The sequence below is a fragment of the Pavona decussata genome, unplaced genomic scaffold (genome assembly GCF_977016875.1).
Source record: "Pavona decussata unplaced genomic scaffold, jaPavDecu1.1 SCAFFOLD_105, whole genome shotgun sequence".
Taxonomy (NCBI): domain Eukaryota; kingdom Metazoa; phylum Cnidaria; class Anthozoa; order Scleractinia; family Agariciidae; genus Pavona; species Pavona decussata.
This window is the reverse complement of record NW_028145519.1, coordinates 1,236,502-1,251,634: the sequence shown is the minus strand read 5'-3', so window position 1 is coordinate 1,251,634 and position 15,133 is coordinate 1,236,502. Positions and strand designations below refer to the sequence as shown.

Below are 15,133 nucleotides of genomic sequence, written 5' to 3'. Positions count from 1 at the left end.
TACAACTCTAAAGGAAAAAAAATGCTTTATTCCCATATGAAATAAACTTAAATTTACTTTGCTCCTAGCGATCCTACTCATTTAAGAGTAGGTTTTTGCTTGAGCTCAAACATGTATGTGAACAGTTGCTTGCTTCCTTAACATTAGATGTTGACGAGTGTTCTGTGGATTCTACTCCGTGTGATGAAAACGCTGACTGCATCAACAGCGACGGTTCTTACAGTTGTACCTGTAAGCAAGGATTCACTGGAAATGGTACAGTTTGTGAAGGTGTGTGTTATTAGTTAATGGCCTAACTTACCGGCTTGTGTTCTTAAAAAAGTCGACTATACTATATAGAGAGGGATTGAATGTATTTTTAAGACGTATCATTTTTTCTCCAGATATTGACGAGTGTTCTGCGGAAACCAGTCCGTGTGATGAAAATGCTGACTGCACGAACAGTGATGGTTCTTACAGCTGTACCTGTAAACAAGGATTTGATGGAGACGGGACGATCTGCAAAGGTAAACAAAGATGTTGTTTCGGTTTTTAATTAATTGTTGAAATTTACTTTGCGTTTGCTTTGTATGTGCTTTACTGTGCTCTGTAATTGGCTAGCAGAACGTCAACTAATGAGCACCAATCGTGTCTTGCTCGCAAGCGATTTTCTCGCGCTTGACACCGGTGACATGTATTTGCCTCGAGGGCTTATTGGTCTATTAACTCGTTTACGTCTGTTGTGATTGGCCGGAGTAGTTACTTTGGTTTTTGTTTTACAACACCCATTTGAATACTGCTCTCAAAGTCATGGAGAAACAGCTATTTACACTTGAAAGCCCGTAGTGGAGGAATGCAGTATCGGATTCGGTACTTTTAGCGGAAAGATAACCGCACTGTTTAGCGGCAAAGGGCCTAATTTAGTCCATCCTGATGTAGAGGCATCTCACCGGTCCAGTTTACAGGCTGCACATAAAACACGTTTAGGCCGACCCAAAGTCAATAACAGTAATATCAGGCCATCTTCAGATGGTCACTTTACAGCTCTGTAGACAACGACAGTTCTACGTATAATTAATTTAGCAATAAATTATTTAATCTTGAACGTAAAATTGATATTTTAACTATCATTTTCTTTATTTTTTGATCAGATTTCGACGAATGTTCTTTGGAGCCCAACCCCTGCGGTGACAACGCTGAGTGCACCAATAGCAACGGCTCCTACATCTGTGCTTGTAAAATAGGTTTCACCGGAAATGGTAAATCCTGTGAAGGTATGTCGCAGTTATCGTCAGAATATGCTTCCCAACTGTTTTACTTTTCTTTGCCACTCCTGCTGTTCGAAATGGAAAATGTACACCCCTTTGTTTCTCATCAGATATCGACGAGTGTTCTGCGGATTCCAGTCCTTGTGATGAAAACGCCGATTGCATCAACAACAACGGTTCTTACAGCTGTAACTGTAAGCAAGGATTCACTGGAAATGGAGTACTTTGTACAGGTAGGTTAAACTTGCGCATCACCGAAAAATCCTGTTTGTTGCCTTCTCAATATGAACCCAATTTGCCAACGTACTTTGTGTCTACGTAACCAGCCATTTTTCAGAGATAATTAAGCAACAATGATTATAAAAAGCATAAAAATACAAAACAATTCACGGTATTTGTTTTACAAATTGAAGCTTAATTATCTCTGAAAAATTGCGTGGTTACCGGCCCCAGTTGTCTTCTTAGATTGAATAACTGAACCCTTGCTAAGATCGTCTTTGTCCGTATAGCCATTAACGGCGCTAAATATAATACCTCTACTATCCTATACTATCCTTTAGAAACTCGTGTTTCTTGGACTATTCCTAGATGCGCGAAAGATATGCGCAGTAACAAAAGGAGGCACCACCGATTCGAGTTCTGATTGGTTCATCTCGCTGTTCACGTCAGTCTGCTGTCATTGGTCAGACAAGTTTATTTGGTTTCGGTGTTGCGACAATCAGTTTAAAACCGCTCTAGAGGCACCTTCACACGGCAAACAAAAGCCGAGCAAATAGCAAACATGGCGTCTCATATGAGCGTCCTTTCGCGGTGGCATGCAAGAAAAATTGCGGCTTCCAGCCTGATAATATTACATTCTTCATCGCTGAAACAAAACAGAGAAAATAAGTTGGCGAAAAAAAATTGAATTTCAGCGGTTATGTTGAACGCAACTGTGTTCCGTCTTCAGCCGCCATCTTGTACAGTTCGCCACAAATGATGTAAAAGCAAGTGAAGAGAGCGCGGCATTTGATTGGTTAAAAGTAAAGAACTCGCGTTTGACAGTAATTCACACGTCAAATATGCCTTTGCCAAAGGAGAAAGTTTTGCGCCAGGCCGAAAAAAAGTTGGCACGAATAGAGTCAAGTCCTATTTGTTGCCTACAGTTTGTCAACATGGCAACTTGAGTTTCTTAACTTTTGTTTGCCATGTGAAGGCGCCTTTAAAGTTAGCGCAAACCTTTGTGCAATTCAAGCACAGCAGGTTTGTATCCACGGCAACTCTGCAACGACTGACCACCGCTTGTGATGAGCGGCTATCAACAAGCATCGTCACAGACTTATGATAAGAAAGTACCTGAACCAAAAGGACTGGTGCTTAAATGTGTACAAACCAAGAAACTTGGAAGGGAAGATGCAAGAGCCTGCAAAGATTCGTTAGCAAGTATCGCTTTGTTCACGTTTAAAGATCAGACACACTAAAGTGTAAGACAATACACAGTAAAAACCTTTTAAAGTAAGTCTCTCTGGAAGAGCCAGGCGAAGTATTATACAATACCCGTAGAGTAGATAACCACGGGTCGTTCTGGTTTGAGACTGGCGTTTTATTTAGCCACAAATCAATCAATCAATCAATCAATCAATTAGTCATTTTTTATCAATGTATATTCAATCAGATGTCGATGAGTGTTCTGAGGAGTTCAGTCCGTGTGATGAAAACGCTGACTGCGCAAACACTGAGGGTTCTTATAGTTGCACTTGCAAAGAAGGCTTCGATGGAGATGGAATAGATTGTAAAGGTACAACCAAAAAACGCACATAAGCATATCGTGCCGCATCCTGATCAATTGTCGTGCGTCAAATCATCAAATATCATAATCATTTCTAAACCACAATCGACCTGATCCTAACATACGAGAGAGCACGTGTCTTGAGGTAACACTATAATCACAAATCCATAATTGGCATTTAGCACTGCGAGTATCAGTTCACTAATGTCGTTGGATTTATATCCCATTGAAAGTATCGACATTTTTTCCTGGATTGCCACTCTTTCATTGCATCGTCATACCCACAAAATTCCGTCGGTTCAGGCCACGAATTCATTCTTTCTAGCCTCATGTTTCACTGGGCAATATTGCGGAGGTGGTGAGTTCAAATCTAACTGAAACCACGCCTTCATTTATTTAGTCAGTCAGTCAGTCAGTCAGTCAGTTAGTTAGTTAGTTAGTTAGTTAGTTAGTTAGTTAGTTAGTTAGTTAGTTAGTTAGTTAATGCATTAAGCACCATCTGAAAAGGGCGATCTAGCACAAGGTCTCACGTGATTGGCTTGCAACCCTTCTAGAAGACAATAGAACAAACAACAGAACAATACTCCTAAACCTACAATTCTCCAGTAAAGTGGGAGAGAAACAGAAGAAAGAACGAGTATTTTGTTTTTGTCACACAGCTGCAGAACAACTTGTCTTCGAGCAACATTCATTCCTTACTCGTATCAATTCGTAACACTAGAATCCATGTTATGAATTATGGCCAACTTTCACTTTTTATTAATTTTCAGATTTTGATGAGTGTACTTTGGAGCCTAATCCTTGCGACAATAACGCCAATTGTATCAACACAATTGGTTCATACGGCTGCAATTGCAAGCAGGGATTCACTGGGGATGGTACAAATTGTGCAGGTATGTTTGTGCGAAGATACCATCAAAAGCTTAAGTACCAAGCCATGATATTAAAAAAATGTAAACTCTGTCTTGATTGAGAAGTAGCATTTTAGCTGGACATTCCATAAATTCATTGAGAAATTCTGTCCATTTCACACCATTACAGATATCGACGAGTGTTCTGCGGATTCCAGTCCATGTGATAGAAACGCTGATTGTACCAACAGTGATGGATCCTATAGCTGCGCTTGTAAACAGGGATTCACTGGAAATGGCACAGATTGTGAAGGTATGTGGAAAGGTATCTATAAACTCCAAAAAGTCAACAACCCGTATTTTCGCACCATAAACCTATTTCTAACATTATTTACGTCACTTAAACTCAGTTTGCTGACAGTTGTAATTGCTATTTTCCTGATGCACTGTCTAAAAATGTCCGAGATCTAAAGTTATTGAGATAGCCCTAAGATAAAGTTATTAGATATGAGATAGAGTTATCTGAAGGTCTTTGATTAACTGGTTAGGCATTCGCTCATGTTCTTAAGTAAACGTTTCATTTATTCACAAAGCTTAAAATATTCCATCACATTATTTTCATTGCGCATATGCCACACATTGACATTCCAGCCCTAGCAGTCTGCAGGATGTTGGTCCCATGAACCTAGTTTAACGGCCTTAGCTCCAACGCGTCTCTTGTAGCTCAGTGGTAGGGCATCTGAACTAGTAATCGGAAGGTCTTAGCTTCGACTCCTGAAAGGAGCGCTCGAATTTCGTTTTGCCGAGTATGCCTGTGTTATTCACTGAATAATTCATCATTCTCAACATCAAAAATCTGTTCAGATTACCATAGGTATGAATTGCATTACGACGCTCAACGCGTGTATTTGCCAACCTTTACTTCGACTTGTGAAGGTCCCTGTTTGACAAATCATTTATATCAGGTTTTCTTACACCTCAGATATCGACGAGTGTTCTGCGGATTCCAGTTCGTGTGATGAAAACGCTGAATGCACCAACAGTGACGGTTCTTATATCTGCACTTGTAAAAAAGGATTCACTGGAGATGGGAAGACGTGTCAAGGTTTTACTTTTGTTATGTTGTTGTGTTTTAACTTTGGGCCAACATTTGCTTAGGTTTCTTGTCGCCTTGTTCTATCGATATAGATATATATAGGGGAAACTGTGATTGAGTTACTGCTAGATGTTTGCAGATGTCGTTGTCGTGTTGGCGGAGGTGTGGATGTCTTGGATACCACTAAGTATCAATAAACAGTTTTATATGAAATCTAAATAAGCCAATTTAATTAGCACACGTCTACGTCATAAGGTTCTCTTATGTATTCTTTAATATATTTTTTCTATTTACTTCGTCCAACAATAGCTGTGACTCCTAAGATTGACCTTGGAGTAATCATCGGAGCTTACTCTGACCCGACATTTACGACCATGAAAAACACAACCAATGTGATGATCGACCATTACGGAACAAAGGACGTACGCTACTCTCTAATCACAAGTGGAAGCGAGGCCAGAACTAAAATCGACTTCAGTGATGATTATAAGAACGCACAAGACTTTAAGAACATTGTAAGCGCTGTACAGAGACCCGATGGATCACCCGACTTAGAGAAAGCTCTCGACCTCGCTCAGACGGCATTCGAGAACGCCCCCTCGCAGCCTGGAGCAAAGAAAATCTTGATCGTCATGATCGATCAGAAGTCTGTAAATTATCCTGAAAGGCTGTCAGCTAGTGCAAAACGCTTGGAAGAAGCTGGCGTTGTTGTTGTACCGGTAGCTGTTGGTTCACTGGCTAACGTGGGTGAACTTACCCGGCTCGCGCCAAGTAAGGGAGTTGTTATTAAAGTGGGAAGTGGTGACGACGCAGTGACAATTGCTCAGAAAATCATGGCCGGTGCAGTTGAAGGTAACTATTGGTTTTTGCCGATTTATTTGCTTATTGTTCATATACATTTTCTTTTTATTGAACATTATATTTCAGTAAAGAAATAACGAACGAAATGTAAGCAGGCTAGCAATGGCAGGCAAAGAAGTTTTCCCTGAAATTTCCCGAGGGCGCCCCCGCATAAAACTTTGCAAATGAACCGCTGACAGGCCCCTGGCTCGAATTAAACTTAGACTAAATGATAATTAGCAACAAAATAATTAGTTGTTCTAATCAATCATTTTAGATTTAATTGTGTCTGGCAATGCAGTATATATGTATTGATTTCTTTTACTAATTGTTGGCATTCGTTTCTCCAAGCGTCTCATTTAGTGTTTCGCCTCTAGCAGACAGCTATATTTATTTGGAACTTGGAACTTGGAACTTTATTTTACGTGGCACTCCACTTAGCTAAAAGCTACTTTACAGGAAGCCCACTAATAAACAGATAAAATTACAAAAACAAAGAGAAAGATAAAAATTAGCTAATGATCTAAAATCTAAAAATTTAAAAATCTAAAATATCTAGGAAATCTAATCATTCATGTATCAATACATGTGTAATTACAAATTAAAATTTATTTATTTATTTATTTATTTATTTATTTATTTATTTATTTATGATGTTTTCTCTTGATAGGTACCGGTGATTGTGCACTGTGCGACCCCAACTCCGTTTGTCTGAGTGATAATGGAAATTATACATGTTCCTGCAAACTAGGTTACACGGGCAGCGGGCAGCGTTGTGAAGGTGAGGTTGCTGTTAATAATTCTTATGATAAATCTTCAATTAGGCTGGCTTCGTGAATCTGACCCTAGTATGTTAGGTGTAGTTTAAAACTAGAAAGCAAAGTCAAAACGTCTCTATCCCAGAATGCGGTCGGGATTGTCTTAACGTTGTCGCGTTTCATAAACGTGGCTGCGTTGTTAAACATTTTTAAAGAGAGGGGTTCACATTTCAGCGCATGTGCATGAATCTAAATGCTTTTTTTTCTCTTTCTTATCAACTTTATGGCCTTAAAAATCCCACTCACATGTACTTCACTAACCACATTCTATAATTAGTCCAAGCAAAATGACTGATGACCAAAATTCACAGAAAATGCTCTAGCGGATTGTACTCATATTGTCGATATCGAATTTAGCGTTCTATGGTTGATTTGTTTACAGTTATTTGCATGCGAAGTAACGCAATCACTGATTCCGTAACTCGGGTGGTAATTTTTTCATATGGCATATGAAAAAATTACCACCCGAGTTACGTATTCCCTTCCGGATGGTCATGGACATGCGCAGAACCGTGGACCCCTCCCTTAAATGCGGACGATATCATTTTCAAATACAATATCGCATGATCTTGGATTTCATTATGCATATGCAACAACAATGTTTTACGATCCGGTATATCCATATCTTGAACTGCCGGGTATTCAGCTATACTTCGTCACCACAGTTGAGAACAAGTATCCCATGTTTATCTTTCTATTAACATGGACGTTACTCTACTGGTTTACAGCGTCATTGTAAATCACAAACTCATAACGGAGTTGAAACGTCTTACGCGCGCTGATAGCGTGCCAATGTTCAGTTTTTGCTAAGTACCATATTTAGAAAAACCGCTATAATAATAAAATAAATTACTTTATATAAGTATCAATGTCTTTAGCGCAGAGCACTTATTGAAGACACTTTCCAAATCCAAATTGGAATTTACAAGTGTTGGTTTTTCGAGGAGAGGGGAAAACCAAAGTACCCGGATAAAAACCTCTCGGAGCAAAGACGAGAACCAACGACAAACTCAACCTACATATGACGCCGAGTCCGGGAATCGAACCCGGGCCGCCGGGGATTGATTTTAAACAATGCGCAAACTTTCGCGCGGAAACTACGCCAATAATAAGGCGATTTGATTGGTTTATGTCCTTGTTATTCATATTCCAAATATGGTACAGATGAGATATGAGAGTTCACCTTTAAATCCTTATGGGCTTCTTTGTAAATCCATTCAAAACTCATTTGAGCTAGCGTAGTTATTATGGAAACGCTATATTTTTTCTCGGGATAATTTGAACATATTTATTAAACAAGATGAATAGCAATTGTTCTCGCGGTGATCCCACGAATTTAGTTTGTACTTTACCGAGTGAACTTCCTGCAGAGTCAAAAACCTAGGACTAAGCCTGATAGCCCTAGCAGCTGAGTTAGATTTTGTGACGTTCAAAACAAAAACTCGTTTGACTAACTAGCGAGCAAGAGAACGAAGGGACAAAAGATTCAGAGAGACTTCCGATTTTATCAAACAAATTCAGTCGTCTACGCTTTTGCGGAACAATTGATTGTTCAAATAATTTATCAGCGAAATAATGTCTTGTGGATATATCGTATTCCCTTGTCTGATCTCTGGAATGTCTATTTTCCCTGTACTTTCAGATGTGGACGAGTGTGATCTCGGAACAGACCTCTGTAACGGGAACGCGTTTTGCACTAACAATATCGGTTTGTACAAATGCTCCTGCATGGACGGCTACAAGGGAGATGGCTATGACTGTAGAGGTAAGTAAAAATTCAGTTTTATATTTGTCTTTTCTTTATCTCAGATTTTAACCATTTTTCTTTCCATGAAGCAACAATAAGTGAAAAAGGTAACGCTGAGTGTCTCGAAGAGACCACTGTCGGAATCTTTAAAGGCGGTCGCACAAGGAATATTTACACTTACGGGAGATTTGAACTGTAGCATTTGACTTCTAACTTCGTTCCCAGGCGCCAATGCATTTCGTGAAAAAAGCAGGAAACATGGACGCGAGGCTTGATGGGACAGCCCCATAACACCGTGCGCGCCGCGTTTAGCTGCAGAAAGACGCCTGGGGACGAGGCAGGTGAAACAGGGTTTCATGAAGGTGATCGATAGAGGAAGATGGTCGCATGAGAGATTGTCGTTCAGGGATTAGATTCCATGGTAAAGTGGCTTGCCACTGACTAGAGGAAAAAACGGCTCATCAGTACTTCTTGGGGGAAATGCGAATGAAGAAGTTTGATTAAATACATGAAAATTGTCCTTTGTTTAATCTGAAAATGGGCAAAATGGATGTTCTGACCTGGTGCCTTTTACACCTTTTGTCTTTTTTTCAGAATCCGAAGAAACAGTTGGAGCAGGAGAAGGCTTCAAAGGTATGTCAGTTTTAGCAACTTCCTTCAGCTCTTGGGGTTAAGCACTTAACTTCACGAATCGATGTCATGCGTTGTGTTTGTTACGAGAGTATGACAATTTTTCAGCTCATCGTTGTTGTTTACTTATTACTTGTTTGCAATAACTAAAGTTGATGTCCTACTATTAAGATTAGTGGTACGTGGCTCTCTTTACCCTAGATTATTCTGGTTATTCAGACACCGTGCCCCCCTTTTGTCTTCCCTCCCCAATCAAGTATTGTCCATGCAAAATAAAGCCTGAACCCTTTCTTACTGAGAGTACTTTGAAATGTTTATTGCTCTGAAATAGATATTATTTAACTTGTGCGATTTTCTTTTCCAAGTCGTCAACGAGCATTTGGCGATCTCCTGCGGCAAGATGATGATCAGAGTGATTCTGGAGAAGAGCGTGCTCTGTGGCTCGATGCGTAGGACTGACTTGCGACTTAACGACCCGAAGTGTCTACCCACGGACAACGGCACTCATTTCCTCTTTGAAACCAATCTTACGTCGTGCGGCACAAAGATGATGGCCACGGAGAACGCGTTTGTTTACATGAACACCATCCAAGAGAGGCCGACGGAGGGTATCATAACGAGACTGGCAGAAGTCGATATTCCGTTCAGGTAATCGATTCTTTCCGAAAATGGCGGTCAATTTAACTGGAAGTTCTCGGTACTGTTATTGTTCCATACACGTAAAGATGATTTTGTTACAGTAACTTCTTACTAAAAAGTAGCGAGTGCCAGTAAGTAAGGATAATTTGGTGGTTGTAAGTAAATGTTGAAAGAAGCGACCATAGGAAAGTAGCGATCCACAGAAGTAAGCATCTAACAGAAATCCTTTGTTTCAGATCAAATTGCAGGTGCATGTTATAAGTATCGTTTGACCAGATATAACAATTTTGTGCTTTCTTGTCTCGCCATAGTTAATTAAAGGTAATGGTTATGAAACCTGACAACGTCTTTGTTATATGTTTTTGCTGCCTTTTGGCCTTGACCCTGCACAAACAACAATAGAATTTGGAATGTGTTGGAACAACTGACCAATCGAAACATTTTTGTTAAGATATTCAACTGTAGTGTGAACGTTATAACAAAGGATTGTGCAGGGTCGCGGCCCTTCCAACATAAATTGCAGCACCATTGTTTTCATAGCAAGGTTTCCTAACCAATCCCTCAGTTAACTATGGTCTCGCGTCAACAGTAGTCTCGTTTACATTTCCATTTTGTCAGAGGTTGATGTGGGTGACCGTTCTGGTCAGATTCACAAACTTTGACCATGGTATTTTAATACCATGGTCAAAGTTAAAACAGTTAAAACTGTTTAAACCCCCTTAGTGACGAGGATCAATTTTCTCCTCACTGTATCAAGGCTCAATCAAACCATACAGGTCATGAGAATAACGGAAATAATCACCAAAGATAGAATGTCGTGTTATTCCAACAAATTCTCTCAAATAGCACGATAAGAGTTATATGGAGATTGGTAAGGAGAAGATGCTTCTTGATCCTGAGACTTAAAGTGTAAAAGGAGGAATTGGTTTATTCATTCCATTGCGCATATGTTACACACTGACATTCAAATCCTAGCAGTATGCAGGATATTTGTCCCCTGAACCTAGTTTAATGACCTTAGCTCCCACGAGTCTCATGTAGCTCAGTGGTAGAGCATCCGAACTAGTGATCGGGAGGTCTTAATTAGGTTCGAATCCTGATAGGAGCACTCGGATTTCCTTTTTCCGAGTATGCCTGTGTCACTTTGAATAATACATCATTCTCTGGCTAAACTCTTGTTTTATGTTTCTGACACTTCAGATGCCTGTATCTCAAGATGAGCCGAGCAAGCGCCATTCAGTTAGAGACCAAACGGAAAATCATCAAAGCTAACGCCACGGACTCAGGAATGTTTGATATCAACTTAGGAGTCTTTAAAGATGCTCAGTACACCCGTCCCTATGGAGACCAGAGCTTTCCAATTGGCGTGATGGTTAATGAGCGAGTCTATCTACAGCTAAGTGTAGATTCCAAAGATCCACGTCTGGCTGTTGTGGCTCAGCGCTGTCACGCCACACCTGACCCTAATCCGAACAGTACGTTACAGTACGATCTTATTGCAAATGGGTAAGTCATGCATATTACCAAATCGTAATCTTTGAGTACGGGAAAGAGTTTTCAGTGCAATCTGATTCCATGCGGAAAAGTCACACAATGACAGTAATGCAAAATTGTCACGCCATAGTTGACACTATTCTAAAGAGTACCATACACTACAACTACTGCCAAACTTTGTGACTTTTTCTTAAAAATTTATCTGAAAATGGTTCAGATAACGTGGCTATCTATTTTAAGAGACGTTTTCGCTTGAATTGCCGCCGTGTTTGTGTCAGGTCCCGGTTATTCAAATACAGTCGAATCCCCGTAAGTGACCACCCAACCTGCCAAGATCTAGTGGTCGCTTACGGGAGGTCCCTCGTGAACTCTGAGTAGCGTAGTACATACAGCAAACATTGAGATCAGACCATGTGTCAAGTGGTCGCTTACAAGAGGTTAAAAACAATGAAAAATTATAATGTTGTCACCTCAAAAAGTTATCGCGGTCGCTTGCGAGAGGTGGTCGTTTACGAGAGGTTCCAACCGTAGGGCTTTGAATGACTTTTGAATTTAGTGTTTGGGATAGGTGGTCGCTTATGGGAGGTGGTCGCTTACGATAGAGGGTCGCACATGGAGGTTCGACTGTAGTAGAAACCTGGGCCCGGTTGTTCGAAAGAATATTAACACTAATCCACGATTAAAAGTTAACCGAGGTTTTCATCTCACTCGTTAAAAAATGTTTCTAAAAGCTAATTTCAAGCTAATGGCGAAGAAAGGTCTGAGTCAAAACTGAGGGACAACAATCTTTTTGAAGAATCTTTATTGGTTAGTAACTAAACTCGAATCAAAGTTCACGTTAATCCAGGATTAGCTTAATCGGGCCTTGAACAACTCGGTCCTGGGGTCAAGTTAATAAAACTTTTACACTTGTAGTTTACAATGAAAAGAAAATGAAAAGTTCAAAAACGAGTCCAATGCTCATCGTTAAAGACTCCTAACAAACTTCTGCAAATGTGCCTAATAACAAGGGCCCAGATTGTTGCTTACAAGTCTAAAAGCTTTATCAAATTGGCTCGCGGCTTGTAACACCAAGATGTGTCACTGTTTATTTCTCCATCAGTTGCCCAGAAGACCCAACAGTTCAATATCATCCTAGCGGCGTCAACGGCCTTCATCGCTTCAGTCTACAAGCCTTCCATTTCATAAACAAGCCAGATCCGTTTGTCTATATCCACTGCAAGGTAAACCGTACATTCCGAGGCCTTATTGCTGCAATCAGCTGTCTTCTTCGAGATTTAGTTTACAATATCGTGAACTACTGAATCGCCAGTGAACAGCAACGAAAATCATTGCATCTTTTGATTCGTCTCACGTACATAATCAAACCTTATAATTCATTTCTTGTTAACCTCTACTGAGCATTACTTTACCAGGGTACCATTCATTACGCTATGGTACGCTGGATAGTACGTTTCCGCGGCGTGGTCGGTTTTCAATCATTAACAAGGAAATACTAGAAAACTGAACAAATTTGTGTTTTGGTATTCTGAAGGCCCGGACGCATGCTGAAAAGCTAAGCACATTGTGTGCACTGTTGCGTTGCAACATTTTTTTTATGGTAGACATTTGGTGTGTCAGAGACTTAAAAATGTACAAGATTCAGACGAAAATAAGACGCAAAATTTTTCTCATTAATACATAAATAGGAATTCATGGAGTAGTTTTTTTTTTTTTTATCAAATCGCCTCTAATGTGAAGTTCTCTTTTTCTTCTTCCTAACAGGCTATCGTTTGTAATTCTTCGGATCCAGATTCGGAGTGCTTCAAAAACTGCGACATACTGCCCAGGCATCGTCAGCGCAGAGCGCTTCATTATAATGACCCTTTACACGTGGAGTTACTCAGTCATGGCCCAATTTTGTTAAAGAATATAAAGAAAACTCAAGAAGGTAGGATTCTACGGATTATTCATTGGCATAGGGCCATTGGTCATTGGTAATCCTTAGGGTAGCAAGGACGGTGTATGAGGAAAGTACCTACCTCCTACCAATGTGGCCCGGATTCGGATTTGGGGTCATATGCACTCGGAGAGCCAATATTCAACAGTTATTTCACGAGCGCGCGTTGGCTATGGGATGAGGCGTGTAGGGCCGAATTGGCTGAAGTTCTGTTTGTTATACATTTGAAATAGAATTAAAAATAACTCTCAACGAATACACAAAATTTAGTCTAAGCTAATTCCATACGAGCAAGTTCCCTTGACAAGACTTTTTGACAGTTTTGCCTAGTCCGTGTGTAAAGGTCGGCAAGTATTCCACGAACTTTCTCAAAACCCGGAACGCCAGGCTTTGAACGTGGAGACTCATGTAGGAGAATGTTGACAAATTTTGTCGTACACACGAGAATGTAAAGCTGTTCAAGAAAAACTTGCTTGTGTACAACTAGCTGCAACATGAACAAGAGCAGGTTGTTTTGGAATTAATCCGGAATATGAATACACGGAATAGACGGTGTTCATGTTCTTTTCGGACCTATTCTGTTTTCTGATTGAACAGAATAGTATGCCGTTCATTCTGCCCCTGATAACAGAATGTAGTTTACTCAGAATAAGATAAATTGTGTTTTTTTCGGAAGATTTTCGGGTTGATGAGAAAAGGCAGAATTATCTTTCGAGGCAAAGGCCAGTACATGTTTTCTTGTAAAAATAATGATTTTGTAATTTGGGCTGCCTGTGGTTAAGAATTGTGCAAATAATTGAAGAGTGACAAGCCTACCCGACTCCCTCACCCTTGCGCATTTTAAATCTACGTGACACGAGTAGGTTTTTTCAGAGCTAAATTCAATGTAAACTGTTTTTTAAAGGCCTGCGCTACTCCCAAGTATTTATAGCAGATTTGGACGATCTGCTGTTCACAGCATAGCTTGAGTTTAAGATGGTACATGTATATAAATCGCCATTGTGTAGCAGAGACCTTGGAGGCAATTTCGAGCTAAACAAGGTGTTTATGTCATAATTGTCTTACATTTTGTAAGACAAAAATGTTTTGATTTCTTTTAAGGTCATTGAGGCAAGAACTTTCTGTGTAGGGGTAAAAACAAAAACGTTCAACTAGAAACCCTGTCTATATACAGAAGACCCCTGTGGATGGGTGTGCGGAGTCTGCCACCCCCCCCCCCCCCCCCCACCAGACAAAGAATCTTAGTTACGGCCCTGACTGGATCGTACCAATCCTTTTGCCTTTCAGATTCCCCAGGCCAGTACCCCTTGCTTGGAGTGCCTCTTGTCCTAGGAATGTTGGTTGTCCTGTGGCTCGTAGTGTTTCCAGTTGTTCTTCGAAGAATACTGACCAACAAAAAACAAGACTCCTCCGACGACGTTTGACAAACAAACACATCAAAGAGAAAATATCTTATTTCTATAAATTATGCTTTGTTTAAGAAAAGTAACCATGTTACTTTTATTTGGAATAAATCACGGTTTCGCTAAGATCGCTAAGATATGGGATTTATCATATCTTCAGCTGGATTTCGTCCCGCCGTGCAGGATAAACACGTTAGATATCTGGACAGATTTCTTCAGCACACGCCCTGTTCAATTCCGTTTTCATGAAGGAATAAGCAAAAAAAGGGAAACAAACTGAGATTTTCAGGAGTTACGGCCTCCCAAAAAGTTAGGATTGGCTCCCATATTGTTTTTGTAACGGACTCGACCTTTCAGTTGTCGAGAAAACAAGTGCTAGCCGTTCTTGGTACGGTCAGAACATAATACTGCTAGACTGGCAAGTAAATAGGGTAGGTACCTCTGTCCCTGCCCTTTGTCGAACATGTATTATTGGTGTTTAGAGTACCAGAAAGAGCTACTTGGAAGAACCAAATATCCGGGCTTAAGACGTGTTTTGTTGCGACCAAGATATCATGTTCTCTTAAAGAGACAAATTAAGGATAGCTCGAAACCAGAAAACGTGTTTTAGAAATCTTGTCCAATTAAAATGTTTAATAAAGAAGTGGATACTTTTGCTGTA

At 40.2% G+C, this 15,133-nt stretch overlaps 1 protein-coding gene across 4 annotated transcripts in view; it reads left to right on the top strand.

The window, feature by feature from the left end:
- The window catches only part of LOC146471294 (uncharacterized), a 130,782-nt gene extending 115,649 nt beyond the window's left edge, over positions 1-15,133 (top strand). For all 4 annotated transcript variants that reach the window (XM_085120980.1, XM_085120979.1, XM_085120978.1 and 1 more), the window contains 17 exons: positions 148-270; positions 384-506; positions 1,131-1,253; positions 1,358-1,480; positions 2,902-3,024; positions 3,786-3,908; positions 4,057-4,179; positions 4,849-4,971; positions 5,272-5,814; positions 6,473-6,583; positions 8,263-8,385; positions 8,962-9,000; positions 9,363-9,645; positions 10,837-11,142; positions 12,233-12,353; positions 12,895-13,060; positions 14,357-15,133. In XM_085120980.1, the coding sequence (XP_084977106.1) occupies positions 148-270; positions 384-506; positions 1,131-1,253; positions 1,358-1,480; positions 2,902-3,024; positions 3,786-3,908; positions 4,057-4,179; positions 4,849-4,971; positions 5,272-5,814; positions 6,473-6,583; positions 8,263-8,385; positions 8,962-9,000; positions 9,363-9,645; positions 10,837-11,142; positions 12,233-12,353; positions 12,895-13,060; positions 14,357-14,493 (2,813 nt within the window). In that variant the 3' untranslated portion in view covers positions 14,494-15,133. The remainder of the gene's footprint in view (positions 1-147; positions 271-383; positions 507-1,130; positions 1,254-1,357; positions 1,481-2,901; positions 3,025-3,785; positions 3,909-4,056; positions 4,180-4,848; positions 4,972-5,271; positions 5,815-6,472; positions 6,584-8,262; positions 8,386-8,961; positions 9,001-9,362; positions 9,646-10,836; positions 11,143-12,232; positions 12,354-12,894; positions 13,061-14,356) is intronic.